The 16,326-nt window shown below is 40.2% G+C and overlaps 1 protein-coding gene across 2 annotated transcripts in view; it reads right to left on the reverse strand.

The window, feature by feature from the left end:
• SCAF4 (SR-related CTD associated factor 4) overlaps positions 1-16,326 on the reverse strand; it is a 76,235-nt gene that overhangs the window by 6,907 nt on the left and 53,002 nt on the right. For both annotated transcript variants that reach the window (XM_034793624.1, XM_034793615.1), the window contains exons 17-19: positions 7,891-8,047; positions 7,683-7,763; positions 7,383-7,571 (exon numbers count right to left, since the gene is read on the reverse strand). In XM_034793624.1, the coding sequence (XP_034649515.1) occupies positions 7,383-7,571; positions 7,683-7,763; positions 7,891-8,047 (427 nt within the window). The remainder of the gene's footprint in view (positions 1-7,382; positions 7,572-7,682; positions 7,764-7,890; positions 8,048-16,326) is intronic.

The following is a 16,326-nucleotide window of genomic DNA, read 5'->3' on the forward strand; positions in this document are numbered from 1 at the left end:
TTAGCAGGCAGTAGTGTGTGCTACAAATTATTGTAATGAGTCATAAAACCAGCATCTCTGTGTAGTCTATGGTTGGTTGTTTATATTGTGAGGCAAAGTTACTGCATAGAGAATAAATGTGACAAATAAAAAACTATCTAAATCTGTGATGTAATGAGTTTAAAAAGGCAGGTAGATGCCTTGGGTTTATATTTGGCATAGGACAGATGAGAGTACATTGAAACAAACTTTAGAAACATTAATATGACAAGAAAAAATTTAATTCCGTTTTTGAAGTCTTGGTTGCTCATTAATTTCTCATCCTCAGCACACTGAAAATGCAGTGGTATCTATCCCACCCCCAGTCTTCTCACGGTGTAAGAACATAAAACGGTCAGCAAGTTCCTTTCTTTCCAGCTTGGACCAACTCATCATCCCAGAGTAGTTGAATAGATTTCACTGTAAGTGAAGCGTCTTGGATGTTTTAGCCTTGCACCATACAAGGTTAGGCTATAGAATTTTACTGAATTGACTCAAGCATTAAACTAATTTTACTCTAAGCCTAAAGTCCATATCTAAGTTTACTGACAAGTGCTAAATAAAAATTAGAACACTACTCTGATTGTACACACAACTTTTGGTATAATTTACTTTGTAATCCTTTGGGGTAGAAACAGGATTTCAATGTCAAACTGTTAATCATCAAATGTGGAAAGTACCACCAAAGCTCCCACTACAGACATTTGACCTTGTAAGCAACATGTGAGTTATTTAAATAAAAAAAAAAAAAAAAGACACCCACAACCCCACCCACACTTAAGTGTCCACCAGTAATTGTGTAGGTAGTCATGAAAATTTACCTGCCCTGGAATAAGATCTACTTGCCCATCCATGACTATTGACAGTGGTGAAAAATCACATCTTAACCACACAGATTTATTGTAATTTTTTTTGTTAATAATTGGTTTAAATTACATATAGCCATTTATAACTCTCCAGATGGGTTAACTACATGCTTCATTCTGCATCTCTTAGCTAGAACATGGCTTGTACTCATAACAGACATTAATTGCCATTATTATATGAGGAATATGTGAGGAGTCAGATTTCATTCATGCAACACATATGGACAAAAAATATTAATGGCCTACATAGCTTTTACCAGCAATATATACTAAGGTGCTTTTAAAAGTATACAACACAAAGAGCTCAGCAATAAAATGTATTTGAAATATGTTCTTCAACAAGAAACATGGATGTTGCCTCAGTGAAGTAGTGTTACACGTAGTATCAAAAGCTGCTTTTGTGATACTCCGCTTCATTCATAGATGAGCTATGCCTCAAAATGCTGTAATTGCCTTGTTTTGTATAAGCAGCTTTAGGCCAGGGTTTGTCAGATATAATATACTAAAACAGTTAATATAGTCATTTTAATATACTTGTAATGAATGATAAAGCTAGATTTCTAGGCCAATGTAATTCCACTTCTGTTCATCTCCTCCCAGCAGTTTTTACAAATCCACATGTTTCTTTTTGGTAGGTTTAGCATTTTTAACTCTAAAGTAGCTAAAAAATATTACATTTGTTTTAAAAACCAAACTCTGGACAATATTTAGTCCAAAGTCGAGTGTAACTTTATCCATTTTTGCTCCAAAACACACCCTCTTCTGGAGATCTGTTAGGATGACATATAAATATTGAGATTCAAAATTCTGGGACATTCTTAGACCATCAGCAAGTCAAATGTTTAAGATGGAGGCTATTGCTAAGATTTCAAAATGTTTAATTTCCAACAACTATCAGATTTTGCATTGCAAATCCCTGATAAGATCTTAACACTGCTCACCATAAAATTGGAAAATTAAATACCATCATGAAATCCATGAAAATGGTGCTGCACGGCAAAAATTTCTAAATGATGTAAACAGTCATTTTCTCCCAACTTCACTATTTCCTTTATTATAATTTTATGCACAATTTCACTTGACATAGCTTCTTGTGTTTTCAAGATTGAGTCCATGTCTGAAACCAAGAAGTTTTGTTTCTCTCAGTTTTTATCGTATCCATTAACACAGGCCAAGATTTAAAGAACCCTGCATGTCTAAATTTAGGCTGTAAATCCATATTTAGGCACCAAAATAATTGGTCTGATTTTCTATAGTGCCAAGCACTCAACAGCTTCCCCAGAAGCCAAATGGGAGTCACTGAATGTTCAGCGCTTTTGAAAATCATGGTACTTATTTACGTGCCCAAATACAAACTTCAGAGCCTAACTTTAGGCATCGTTTTTACAAAAACTTGGTTACCATATCAAGCTTTGGCTACCAATATATAAATTATGTTATTGATTTTATAAAACATTAGTTAGTGAAATCAAAGCATGTCATGTGACTGATTTAAGGTAGAGTTCAGTTACAGGAGTGGTATTTGAGAGCTCTCCCTCCCTTACTGGAATGGGTTACCTAGGGAGGTGATGGAATCTCCATCCTTAGAGGTTTTTAAAGCCCAGCTTGACAAAGCCATAGCTGGGATGATTTAGTTGGTGTTGGTCCTGCTTTGAGCATGGAATTGGACTAAATGACCTCCTGAAGTCTCTTGAACCCTAATATTCTATGAATTCTACTAGATTTCTCATTTGGTCACTTGTCTTGAGAGTTGGTATTGCTACTACATTAAGGAGAAAAATAAAATGTTTATTGTATTTTTGTAACAATGAGTTATCACAAAAAAGTCTAGCTGTACAGTTATGTCACCAGCACAGTGTAAATTTTAAAAATAGCCCATAAACTTCCTTTCCTAATTGCCACTTTGTAATACACATTCATTGCTTCTATTTAGCTCAAAATAGAGCTATCTCTTCTCAGAGTGTTTTACTTTATTTTTCTCTATTAACATAGATTACACTAACATGCAGTTACCTCACTGAAGGATGGCAGAGGGTGAGAGAAGAGATATGCACCACACATTTAATATTATCAGGAAGTTGATTATAGCAAAATTTGTTTTCGGGTAGAATGCAAGTGCCAGAGTTGGAATTTTGATGGTCACCAGAACATTTCTACTTATACCAAGTGTGACACAGTATCTCAATTAGCATAAAAAAAGCCAGGTCAGAGCCTTTTAACAGCCATCTCAAACATATGTTCAATAGTGGCATGCCTACTAAAGCTAGAGCATTTGTTCAATAATAAAGTACCACCTAGTGAGTCAAGACCACCACTTCTTGCAGGAGGCAGATCAATGATCACTGGCAGGATCTAAAAATTTGCTTTGCGTATGAGAACTTATGACATCACATCCCAAGTTATGTTATGAGCAGTTTGGATGAGACCAAAAACATCAAAGTGAAGTTGTGTTTCTACAGTCTTGTGCAGATTGAGAATACTATCATGAAAGTAGATATGATCAGGAGCATCCATTGAATTAAAGCCACCCTGACATGGTTGTAAAACTTCACTTAATGTTGGGTAAATAAACAGTGCTTTGGATGTTCCATTCCAAAAAAGATATTTTGAAAAGGTGGAAATATTTAGCCACTGTATTGGCTAAAGAGTCAAGGGTGTTTTAAACTGGAGAATTATATTAAATGTGATTGGTTGTTAAAATTATTAAAAAACTGCTCTCATATGTAGACATCACACCAAAAAATGTATTTTTTCATTCTGAAGCTAAGTTATCAGCACTTGAACACAGTGGTACAATGACACACTGCTACTAGAATTAGGGCTGTGTAGCAATTTTTCTTCCAAGACTACTTTTTTGTAACTTGTACATGAAATAATCTGTGCATCTGAAGGTGAACTATTTGGTTAAATATTATGTTAAGGCCAAAGATCTTCATTATGGAGATTCACAGTGCACAAAAAGGTCCTTTCAGAAATTAATATTGTACATAAAATTCAGACAATGTGACTAGAAAGGTAATCAGAACCAAAACTGTGTCTGTTGAGAAGGGAACTATAATGCAGATGTGAACTGGATAGGTGACTGGAGTGACAGAACAAAATGTAACTATGACATCACTGTAAAACAGCATAAGGAAGCTTACAGTAATTAATCCATTTAGAACTCTATATACAATAATACATGTTTTTTTGTAAACCAAACAGATTAATAAGCTTCATTTTAATTTACAAAAGTATTAGAAGAAAGACCCTGCCTTTATACAGATTACATTTAAAGTATTCCCAGGCAAGATTATTAGGGTTAGACTTTTATGAACATCTTGTCAGAACAATCTTCTTTCCTTAAATTCCATTGGCTGAGATATGTTCTTCTATGTTGTCCACATCGTTGAAGATCATTTCCCTCCTCCTTCCCCCACACCTCAGATCACCCCTAGTTCCTCAGATGGACCTTCAAGATGCTCTTGAAAGATTTGAAAATCTTTCCATCTATTTGCTTTCCCACTTCTCTCAATTCTGAAGGCCCACCTCAAGGCCCAGAAGAAGCTGGACAGGGCCTTCATGTAGAATTTGTCAATGTCTATTCCAAATAGCTACACCCCATATTCAAGAATGAAAGGTTCTATTGTCCAAGGTGTTTGATGCCCCTTGCCTGCTTCTCTCTATGGAAATGGATAGCTAATTGCAGGTGACTGTTTACAGCCTGTTGTATTATCTTCTAATACCCTTCCCATTTTGATAATAATTCAGAAGAGTTATGCAAGGCACTCTACTTTACTATCTTAAGTGAAGGAGAACAATTTCTGCTTCCCACCCAATCTCTTGCTAGTCTAGTGAACAAGAGACCAGGTCTGGTTCTCTCACACAGCAGTACTGAACTCAACCCTCTAGGGCAGGGGTGGCCAACCTGAGCCTGAGAAGGAGCCAGAATTTACCAATGTACATTGCCAAAGAGCCAAAGTAATACGTCAGCAGACCCCAATCAGCTCCCTCCCACACCCCAATCAGCTCCCTCCCACCTACTGGCAGCCACAATGAGGGCCTCCCCCGTCCCTCCAGACCAGCTGTTCTGTGGCGCGCAGGAGGCTCGGGGGGGGGGGGGGAAGAGGAGCAAGGGCATGGCAGGCTCAGGGGCAGGAAGGGGTGGAGCCAGCGGTTGAGCAGTGAGCACCCCCCGGCACATTGGAATGTTGGTGCCTGTAGCTCCAGCCCCGGAGTCAGTGCCTATACAAGGAGCCACATATTAACTTCTGAAGAGCCACATGTGGCTCCGGAGCCACAGGTTGGCCACCCCTGCTCTAGGGGTAATGCACTTTGAATATTCTTTTTTTAAGGGTGCGAGAATTTCAGTTGATTTTCAGTTAGTAAATACAACAAGGATGTTAATTTCTGACTTTTAATTTGTAAAATGCATGCATCTCTTTGTATATATTTATTTCTACTGGTCCTGTGATGTTTTTTGTCTCATCTGCATGTTCTTGCATAATTCCTTGGTATATATAATCTCTAATGTAAAAGGGACACCTATCAACTTGAAATAGTCATTTTTAGTAGTGGCAAAGTAGGGACAGGTATAGTACCTGAAACAAGCCCACTTGAAAAATTCTGCTTTTACAATAACTTTTCAAAAAATGCTTCTCCACCCACCCCACCCAGTAAATATCCAGAATGTTGGAATAAACTAATCTGACTGTAAGATCAGCATCACAGTTTTTCCTGTATGCAAAGTACTGTCAATGTATGAAGTTAAACTGATAAAAATGGAGAAAAAATTTTCAGTCAATTTCTCTAAGCTCTTTCACATGTAAACACAGCAATTAAAAAGATTCAGAAATGTTTTGATTTTTTTTAAAAGCTGACAAGGTCACTTGAATTTATTTTCCTTTATGAAGTTGGTTTTCACTTCACTAAATAAAATCCCTTATATACAAAGTCAAACAGCAAACAGTACAATACTCTAATAAATTTAATTGTTTTGAGTAAGATCTAGGTTATACATTATGGTACCATTACCAAAAGGATTAAAAAAACCCACATTTTTATATTGAGTCAGTTATTTAAAAAAAAAAAAAAATTGAGACATCAAGATGTCCACATGCCTTGACTGAATAACCAAGTGATCTTATCACTATAACCACCATCCTCTCTCAAGCCACACCTCCCTACAGTTTGTTATCCCCCACTTGTCACACTGGACTAGATTTTCACAAGTGAACACTGATTTTGAATGTCCACTTAGAGGCACCTTAAAGCAGCCTGATTTTCAGAGGGTGTGTGCTCAGCACTTTCTGAAAATCGGGTCTCTTCAAGTTATCTCAATTTTTGAGCTTCCAAGTGAGAGCCTCCAAAAAAAAAAAAAAAAAAATCACTAATCACCTTTAAATATCTTGGCCACCATGTCCACTATGAGATTTTTCAGGGTAAGGTCCATGTCCTTCTACTTCTGTAACACACTCAGCAAATTTCTGGACACTATTCTAAATAATGTTATCCTTTTATATCATGCATGCCAAGCTCTTCTTCGTAAACTCCCACAACCAAATTTAAAAGATGGTTTGCTGCAATACAAGTATTTTATTTTATTGTAATCAATCTGAAAATTAGAGCAGACTTTTGAGTGCATATGTGATAAAATGACCCATACTGGTAGAAACAAGTAAGGGGTATGTGAAAGACATTCTTAACATACCCGTAGAAAACTAAATTGCCTTTACAATCTGCATTTATTCACATGTACTTAAAAAATAAAATCAATCAATCAAGTAAACCAACTTTGGTATGTACAAATCTAATATGTTTTCAAATCTCTTCTTCTATAATGTAAATATTTATTAAGATTTAACACTTAAGAGATCATGTACTACAGGCAGTTACTAAAGCTTTGCATACAACAGAGCTAGGTCAAGACAATAGATATAAAATTACCATTACCAAGACAAAAATAATATACCAATTGTTCAGATTTTTTAAAATTTATTTTCAGGAAAATAGCACTCTTTCAATGGATGTGTACAATTTCCTCCATGCACACAAAATTCGAGCTTAGAGCACAGATCATGCCATATGACCAAACACCTGGATGTCATAAAGATAATTGCTAAATTAAAAGTCTTATTTGGATGAGTGTACATATTTGCTGGAACAGTCTAAACATTAGACTGAATCAGTCAGTCCCAAACTTTATCCAAGATTTAGAATTAGATTAACAATATAGGGTCTTCATTTATGAGGAAACAGAAGACAAAATTAAAGTTTAAATGCTTGTTCTAGACCAAGGCAAATGTATAAAAAGGCCAGTACTGGCCGTACATAAACAAGACAGAACTTTCAGTACACAGCTTGCTCTGAACTGTGTTAGTTTCCCATACATTTTAAATAGATAACAAGGAAAGAAGCATAAACCTCCTAGTTTACTTAAAACAAAACAAAGAACACCCTGTTTCTTAAACAAACTGAGCATAAATTGAAAAATATGCAAACAATAAAAAATGAACTTACCAAGAAGTGAAATAGGTTGGGTGACAGGTGGAGGTATGTTAGTAGGTGCTACAGGTGGTGGAACAGTCCCAAATATTTTGGAACCATCACTAGTTTCAGCATTCCCTCTCGATCCAGAAACCACAGTTGGAATGGGATTTCCAATAGATAAGTCTTTTGTAGTGTCTTCATTTATGCCAGCCACAGTAGCTGAGGAACAATTACATTAATATATGAAAAGTTAGATGTAATTTTTCCTGCATATATCTAATTCCTTCTCTCTATAGTCTCCTTAATCAATGTAGACACACACACACTTACAATTTGGGATGCTTATTCCTGGAGTGTGAGGAACAGATACTGGAGGGGTTATAGGAGGTGGCGGTCCAGGAGGAAGAAAACCTATATGAACAAACACAAAAATTGACAAATTTTAACACTGTGTACTTTTAGATCATGTTTTAGTGCAGACACTTTTAATGGTTATATGTTTAAATCAAAGTATATTCTCTGGAAGTACTTAATATACCTGGGGGCAAATGCATTGGATTGAATCCAGGTCGCAAAAATGGAGGTGGTGGTGGTACACCAGGGCCAAACCCAGGAGGAGGGATCCCTAAAGGAGCCGTGAAAGTAGGCGGCTGAAGTGCACCAACTACAGGTGGACCTGATGGATGTGGTGGAACCTACAAAGGAAGGAAGGAAGAGTTAGCCTTAAAACCACATGCATTTGGTGAGAAATAATCTGCTGTGCTTACTTTGTTAGACAAGACAAAGTAACAAATTTACTGTCAAAACTGAAATTGATCACAGACGGCTGTTATTTTACTCAAACACTGGAGAACACACAAAACACCATCAGATTAAATTGCAGTTCTGCTCTGAAAAGTGACTAGATAAAAATGGCACCTTATAAATAAGGATACGATTTGGTCACGGATTCCGTCGCATCTGAGTAGGTATTTTTTACTCCTAATAGCACTGGAGACCCATGATAGCTCTTGATTTAACTGAACTGTATTCCTTAGAACATAAGAACCACCATACTGGGTCAGACCAATGGTCTATCTACAACAGCATCCTGTCTTCCGACAGTGACCAATGCCAGGTGCTTCAGAGAGAATGAATGAAACAGGGCAATTGCACAAGAAGGGAAGACCCAGCTCAACTCTCAGATCCTAAGCTGAGTTTGCATGAGTTATCTATCAGAGATGATAGACTTTTTGCCATAAAATAAGCAAATTTGATATGGAGATTGAGAGGAACATACAACCCCATCCCACCATTCTCATAACAACTTTTTTTTAAATATAATTTTGTTTTTCAGAGCGGACTTGAATTTATTTTCATTTAAGTTTAGACTCTGCCTGAAATATGCCTCAACATAATATTTCCTATTTTAAAATGTTATAAAGTTAGCTTTAATTTACATTTCCTTCCTGTTGTGTGTATTGTTTAGGTTATATTTCTTACATACAGTCGTTAGTTTTCATAAAGGTGTTATGAGAGTTTTCTGTATTTCCAGCTAGTGTACATGGACATTTTCACTGGAATTTTTCGTGTAAATCAACATCTCATTCATTACATCTGGTTAATGTATCTTATCTGAAAATTAAAATAAAAGGACTTCTGGTGTTTACATATGATAGATGTTTGTCCTCTTTGCTGAGTTTTAATTTAATGCATTAATTTCGTTATTAAAACTAGATCCCAAACATAAGCGAAACAAAACTTTCTCAGTATATTACACCAAGTAATAAGAGGAGAGCATTTTCTTTTCCCAATTCCCAATAGTAATAGCCATGATACTACTAAAACATACTGAAGATGTAAGTTTTAAAAAGGCTGCCTCATTAATTGAGACACCTAAAAAGATCTCTAATGGGTAATTTGGAAAACTACATATAATTACTGACCAATGGTGGATTTTTGGGTGGTACCTACTTCCTAGAAAGCAGGGGTGGCTCTAGCTTTTTTGCCGCCCCAAGCCCGGCAGTCAGGCCACCTTCGGTGGCGCGCCTGCGGGAGGTCCGCCAGTGGCGCGCCTTTGGCATACCTGCCGCCGAATTGCTGCCGAAGCTGCAGGACTGGCAGACCTCCCGCGGGCATGCCGCCGAAGGTGGCCTGACTGCCGCCCTCGGAGCGAATGCCAGGCCGCCCCCCAGTGGCTTGCCACCCCAGGCACGCACTTGCTGTGCTGGTGCCTGGAGCTGCCGCTGCTAGAAAGGAATGGAAAAAGGCAAAGCATCTGCTTCAAAGTACTGATTGTAGCCCTAGTCCTTTTTAAAAATGTTTGATACTCAGACAAGAAAATTTAGACTCCATTGATTTAGAAAAAATTTTCAACTAAGGTAAATTGTCCATTGCATAACAATGAGTTTCCAAATACCACTATTATTAACTAGTGGACACTAACTACTAAAACAGTTTGTACTTTAAAACTTCACAAAAGAACATTTGAATCACAGAACCATAGGGTTAGAAGAGACCGCAAGGGTCATCTAGTCCAGTGGTTTTCAAACTGCGGGTCATGACCTAGTACTGGGTCACGGAATGCAAGGCACTGCGTCGCAGCGGCTCTGGTCAGAACTGCAGACCAGGCTATTAAAAAGTCCTGTTGGCAGTGCTGCCCGGCTAAGGCAGGCTAGTCCCTACCTGTTCTGACACCTTGCTGTACCCCGGAAGCAGCCAGCAGCAGGTTCGGCTCCTAGGTAAGGGGACTCTGCATGTTGCCCCAGCCCTGAGCACCGGCTCCGCACTCTGGAGCTGGGGGGCAGGGAAAGGCGGTGCCTGCAGGCGAGAGCAGCACACCTCTGCCTAGGAGCCGGACCTGCTGATGTCCACTTCCGGGACGCAGGACAGCACAGTCCGCGGTGCCAGGAGAGGCAGGAAGCCTGCCTTAGCACCCCCATTGCACCACAGCCAACTGAGGTAAGCCCACGTCCCAATCCCCTGCCCCAGCCCTGAGCCCCCTCCAAACCCGGAGCTCCCTCCTGCACCCCAAACCTCTCATCCCCAGCCCCACCCCAGAGCCTGCACCCCCAGCCCAGAGCCCTCTTCCAAACCCCTTATCCCCAGCTCCGTTGGGTCACGGGCATCAATAATTTTCTTCAACTGGGTTGCCAGAAAAAAAGTTTGAAAACCACTGATCTAGTCTAACTCCCTGCCAAGATGCAGGATTTGCTGTAGGTCTAAACCGATGGCTATCCAGCCCCTTTTTGAAAACCTCCAGTGAAAGAGATTCCATGACTTCCCTAGGGCAGTTTGTTCCGTTGACATATTGTTCTTACAGTTAGGAAGCTTTTTCTGAGATTTAATCTAAATCTGCTATGTTGTAGTTTGAACCTTATTGTCTCTTGTCCTGCCCTCTGTGGCAAGAGAGAACAATTTTTCTCCATCTTTCACATGGCAGCCTTTAAAGTATTTGAAGACTGCTGTAGGAGCAGGATTCTATAATTGTACTATGAGAATTAATGTATGATTAGATTTCATCCTGCCAGCCACTCTTTTTGAATAGCAGAAAGGAATGACAGACCAGAACAATCCTTATGACTGATTATGGTCACCCTTTTATTTTAGGATAAGTTGTAAAGTCTACTATGGTTTCCTATATGTATTACAAATTAGGCACTCTAGTTAAATATATATTTCTTTGTTTTAAGGTTTTAGTAAGTAAGACAGGATCTTGTATTGTATCTATGTTAAGGAGATTAGAGGAATGTTGAGGGCCTGAAGCCCCACTGTGAACTGTTTTAGTTATAAGATTTAGCAAGGCTTGATTTACAATGTATTCTGCTGAATATAAAATACTGCTGTCTGTATACCTTTGAAGGTTTCTGTAAGAGATTGTTTGTGTGAATGAGGAATGCATGCATCAGGAAAAGATAAGGTGTGAAAGCCATAACAAATGTCCAGATGGTCAAGAAAAAGCGAGAGACTTGGAAAGACCAGGAAACAATCAGAAAACATCCATTGTATCCGATGCTAAACATGTTAGCAGCATTGACGACCCCAAGAAGTGAGGCAGGCACCCCCGAAGGCGAGACAACAAATAGGAGATAACGATGGGAAGCCCGACAATAACCATCAAATGATAACAGCAGAAAACCCCAAGATTAACACCACTTAAGGACAGGATGACATTGCAAAATGCATGGACTCAAATGGAAATTTACAACTATAAAGCTGGAGTGTTTTGCCATGGAACTATGGGTTCAGTCCTGCAAAGCCTCGGCGCATCGGATCGCGACCAATAGAGCCCAGCTCCACACTCGTGCTCAATCTAACAGGCCATTAGATTGACTCGAGCTACAACAGACTAGTAACTATAAACATCAACTGGCAGGAATGTGAGTGTGAGAGTGTGAGTGTGTGTGTGTAAAGCATATGCTAACTGTTGTATTTTCAATAAATGCGGCGTATTTGCCTTCTTCTCTATAAAAGATCCCATGTGCTTTGTATAGCATAACACTGCTATCATGTCTCCACTTAACCTCTTTTCCAAACTAAACATACCCAGTTCCTTCAGCCTTTGTTCATATGGCTTGCATTCCATCTCTTTGGTCATTTTGGTCACTTGCTTCTGGATCCTTTCCAGTTTCTCTACATCCTTTCTATACAGCAGTGACCAAAATTGGACACAGTACTCCAGATGAGGCCTAACTAGTGCCAAATAGAGTGGTACTATCACCTCCTGTGACTTACATGCTATGCCTCTGTTAATGCCACCCAAAATTGCATTAGCTGTTTTTGCAACAGCATCACATTTTTGACTCATGTTGAGGTTGTGATCTGTTCTTCCCTAAGTGTAGCACCTTACATTTGTCTTTGTTGAATTTTATTTTGTTATTTATAGCCCAGTTCTCCAATTTATCAAGACCCCTTTGAATTTTAGTTCTGCCTTCAAAGGTTTGCAACCACCCCATCTTTGTCTCATCTGTAAATTTGATAAATATGCTTCTATATCCAGGTCATTAATAAAGATGCTAAATAACACCGGGCCCAGAAAAGATCCCTGTAGAACCCCACTTGAGACCTCCTTCCAATCTGGCATCAATTAATAGTTATTCTTTGCAGTTTAACCAATTATGTATCCATTTAATGGAGGTCTACAGTGCCCGCATTTCTCCAACTTACTCATGAGAGTGTTATTTGGGACTGTGTTAAAAGCCTTGAGGAACTCCAGATATATTATGTCCACCGCATTCTCCCTATCCACAAAATCAGTTACCATGTCGGAGATGAAAATCAAGCTGGTTTGGCATGATTTGTTCTTGGTAAATCCATGCTCGCTGCTAGTGATCACTCCATCATCAAGGTATTTGCAAATGCAATGCTTTATTCATTACTCTAATAGCTTCCCAGGTATTGAGCTCAGGCTGACTGGTCTATAGTTCCCCAGTTCTTCCTTTTCCCCCTTTTAAAAGATGGGCACTACATTAGCCCTTCTCCAGTCTTCCAGGACATCTCCTATCATCCATGAGTTTGCAAATATCGCCAGTGGCACCAAGATTTCTTCAGCTAATTCCTTCAGACCCTGGGGTGAATAGCATCAGGCCCTGCTGACATGAATTCATTCAATTTAATGAAAAGATCTCTGCCATGTTCTTTACTTATCCCAATCTGCATCTCTTCCCCTTTATTGTCTATGATAACATGAGACTGGATGACTAGCAAAGTTACTATGTGTGTGAAGACTGGAGCAAAGTAGGCATTGAACTACTCTGCCTTCTTATCTGTTACCAGCACACCACCTTCACGGGCCCGCACCATTCCTGATCTTTCTTTTTTGTCTGATACATCTGTAGGACCCCTTCTTGTTGTCTGTAACATTTCCTGCCAGTTGTAACTTATTTCTTGACTTGGCTTTCCTGACTCTGTCCCTATGTGCTTGTACTATTTATATGTATACATCCTTAGTGACATGCCCCTTCCTTTCATTTTCTGTATCTATCCTATTTGGATTTTAGGTAGCTGAAAAGCTTCTTGTGCAGCCACATTGATCTCTTGTGCTCTTCTTATTTTTCCTCTGCATCAGAATAGCTTGATGTTGAGCCTCCAATACGGGGGTGGCCAAACTTATTGGCCCTCCAAGCCACATATGATAATCTTCAGACGTTTGAGAGCTGGGTGTGCCTGTCGTGGCCTGGGGCTTCTGCCATGTGGGGAGGCGCCTTCTGGGGCTCCAGCTCAAGCCCCAAGCCCCAGCAGACATGCCCTGCAGGGCAGAAGCTCCTAATGCCACCACCCTGTCACAGGGCAGAAGGCCCCTTGCTCCCCCACCCCCAATGTCTGGTAGGTGAAGAATTGGGGGGAGGGGGGAGCCTCCGCAAGCAGCACTTTAACTGTAAAAGAGCTACATGTGGCTTGCTAGCCATGGTTTGGCCACCCTTGCTCTAGTATTACTTCTTTAAGGAACTGCCAGCCCTCTTCAACTTCTTTTCTTCCTAACTGGTCTCTCCATGGGACCTTGCCTACTATTTCTCTGAGTTGATTGAAATCTGCCTTTTTGAAGCCCAGTATCCTTGTTTTTTTCTTCTCATGTCCTCCTTTCCATTAGATCTTGAATTCTATCAGATCATTATCACTTCTTCCTAAGTTTCCAACCACCTTTGCATTCATTACTAATTCATCCCTCTTGGTCAAAACCAGATCCAAAATGGATGACCCCCTAGTTGTTTCCTCAACTTTCTGATTCAGAAAGTTGTCCCCTGTACATGCTAAGAACTTTCAGGACATATCATGTTTTTCTGTTAGTCTTCCAACAGATATAAGGGAAGTTAAAATCCCCCATTAATACTAGCTCATTTTGTTAACTAATCTCATTACCTGCTTGAAGAATGCCTCATCCACTTTCTCTTCTTGATTTGGTGGTCCATAATACCTCCCACCGTAACATCACTACTATTCTTTTCACTTTTTATCCTCACCCAGATACTCTGCTCATTTCCTCTTGGCCCTTGGAGCAAGTGTATACATTCTTGATGTACAGTGCAACACCACCTCCTTTTTTCCCATACTTATCCTTCTGGAACAAGCTATATCCCTCAATGCTGGTACACCAATCATGGGAATTGTTCCACCAAGTCCCTGTAATGCCAATTAAGCCATAATTTTCTTCACATACCATGCCTTCAGTTCATCCTGCTTGTTTCCCATACTCCTTGCATTAGTATACAGGCATCACAAGATATTTCACAGACTGCCCTATTTTTCTTCTTGTCTCTCTAATGCAATTGTCATTTCTAATCTCTTTTCCAGAATTTAGCCCCTTCCCCTTGTCTTCATTACTTGAGCCTAGATGCGCATTGACCAGATTTTTGAGATCTAGTTTAAAGCTCTCCCTATAAGATTAGCCAGACAATGACCAAAGATGCTCTTCCCAGTATTTGATAGATGGAGCTCATCCCAGCAAAATAATCCTCTTTCCTGACACATCAGCTCATTGTCGGAGAAACCAAAGCTCTCCCGCTGACACCATTTGTGTAGCCACGCATTTACTTCCATGCTTCGATGGTGCCTGCCTGGGCCTTTTCCTTTGACAGGGAGGATGGACGAGAACACCACTTGCCCTCCAAACTCTTTTATCCTTCTTCCCAGAGCCACGTAGTCTGCAGTGATCTGCTCAAGGTCATTTTTGGCGGTATCACTGATGCAGATAAATGGGAAGGTGTAGCAGTCCGAGGCCTTGATGTGTCTCGGCAGACTCTGTCACATCCTGAATTCAGGTTCCAGGCAAGCAGCACACTTCTTGGGATTCCCAGTCCAGATGGCTGATGAATGTCTCCATCCCCCTTAGGAGGGAGTCCCTGACCACCACCACCTTTCTCCTCCACTTGGGAATGATAGTAGTGGAACCCCTATTCTTAGGACAATGTATCCCATGCCTTCCAGTCAACGAGGGTCTCCTTCTGATCCATTCCCTCAGATTACTCAAAGGCATTCTCAACAGTGGTACCTGTACCGAGAGCTCGAAAATGATTGCTTACCTCTGTGTTGGAGGTATACCGGTTCCCCTCCTCCTTTTGGAGGTCTCACACTGCCAATTTTCTTCACTGCTCTTCAGTCCCCCCTGCACCGCCTTCTCTGATTCTTCAGAATGCTGTGCCTACAGTACCAAATCCTGACTTTTATTCCGGAAGTCTTCATCTTCTCTGATGCAAAGCAGGATCGCTACTTGGGCCTCCAGTCCTTTAACCTTTTCTTCCAGTAGGGAGACTGGCTTGCACTTCATACAGATGAAGTCGCTTCTATCCTCCAGGAGAAAACCAAACAGGTCGCAATAGCTGATACCTCACTACCCATATTTTCTTCCTAGTAATGTATCAAAAGCCTCTTCAGACCATGTTTTTCTTGTTTCCGGAAGCCCGAAAGGCAAAAACTCTGTGCTCTCTCCCTAGGAGAACTCCAAGGCAAACTCTTTGTGTTTGCTTCTTCTCGGTTTATTGCTCCCTAGGTTCGTGACTGGCTGCCTTTTTATAAGCTGTATTGCTTCAGCGCACAGAGAGAAGAGATCTCATTCCTACTTGTAGGTTGCATGACACAGATTGACTTGTCCCTGATGAGAGGCAGAAAATGAAGGCAGGAACTCCTGACTGCCCTGAGTTCCAATAGGTTGATGGTCACTTCAAGAAACCAGTCTTCACATCTGCCTTGGAGCTCTCCCTCCCAACAGGGATGCATCCACTCTTACAGTGACTGTCAGGATCACTAACAGGGATGGCTTCCCAGCAAGGGAAGCACACTTTGAACCCTGGTGAGCCTGGCATGCCCTTCCAAGGAAAGGAAGTCTCTCCAGAGGGAGGACAGAGGAACAAAACTAATCTTTCAATTACTAAACTAAAAAACTGAACTAAATAATCAGGGAGAAAAAAAACAACCAAGGCACTCTCAAGGTGGACATACTAAAGCTCCATCTCAGGCCAAGGCAGTTGAGAAGCAAGTATAGTTGGTTCACCCAGGCAGC

The sequence above is a fragment of the Trachemys scripta genome, chromosome 1, assembly GCF_013100865.1.
Source record: "Trachemys scripta elegans isolate TJP31775 chromosome 1, CAS_Tse_1.0, whole genome shotgun sequence".
In the NCBI taxonomy this organism is placed as follows: Eukaryota; Metazoa; Chordata; order Testudines; family Emydidae; genus Trachemys; species Trachemys scripta.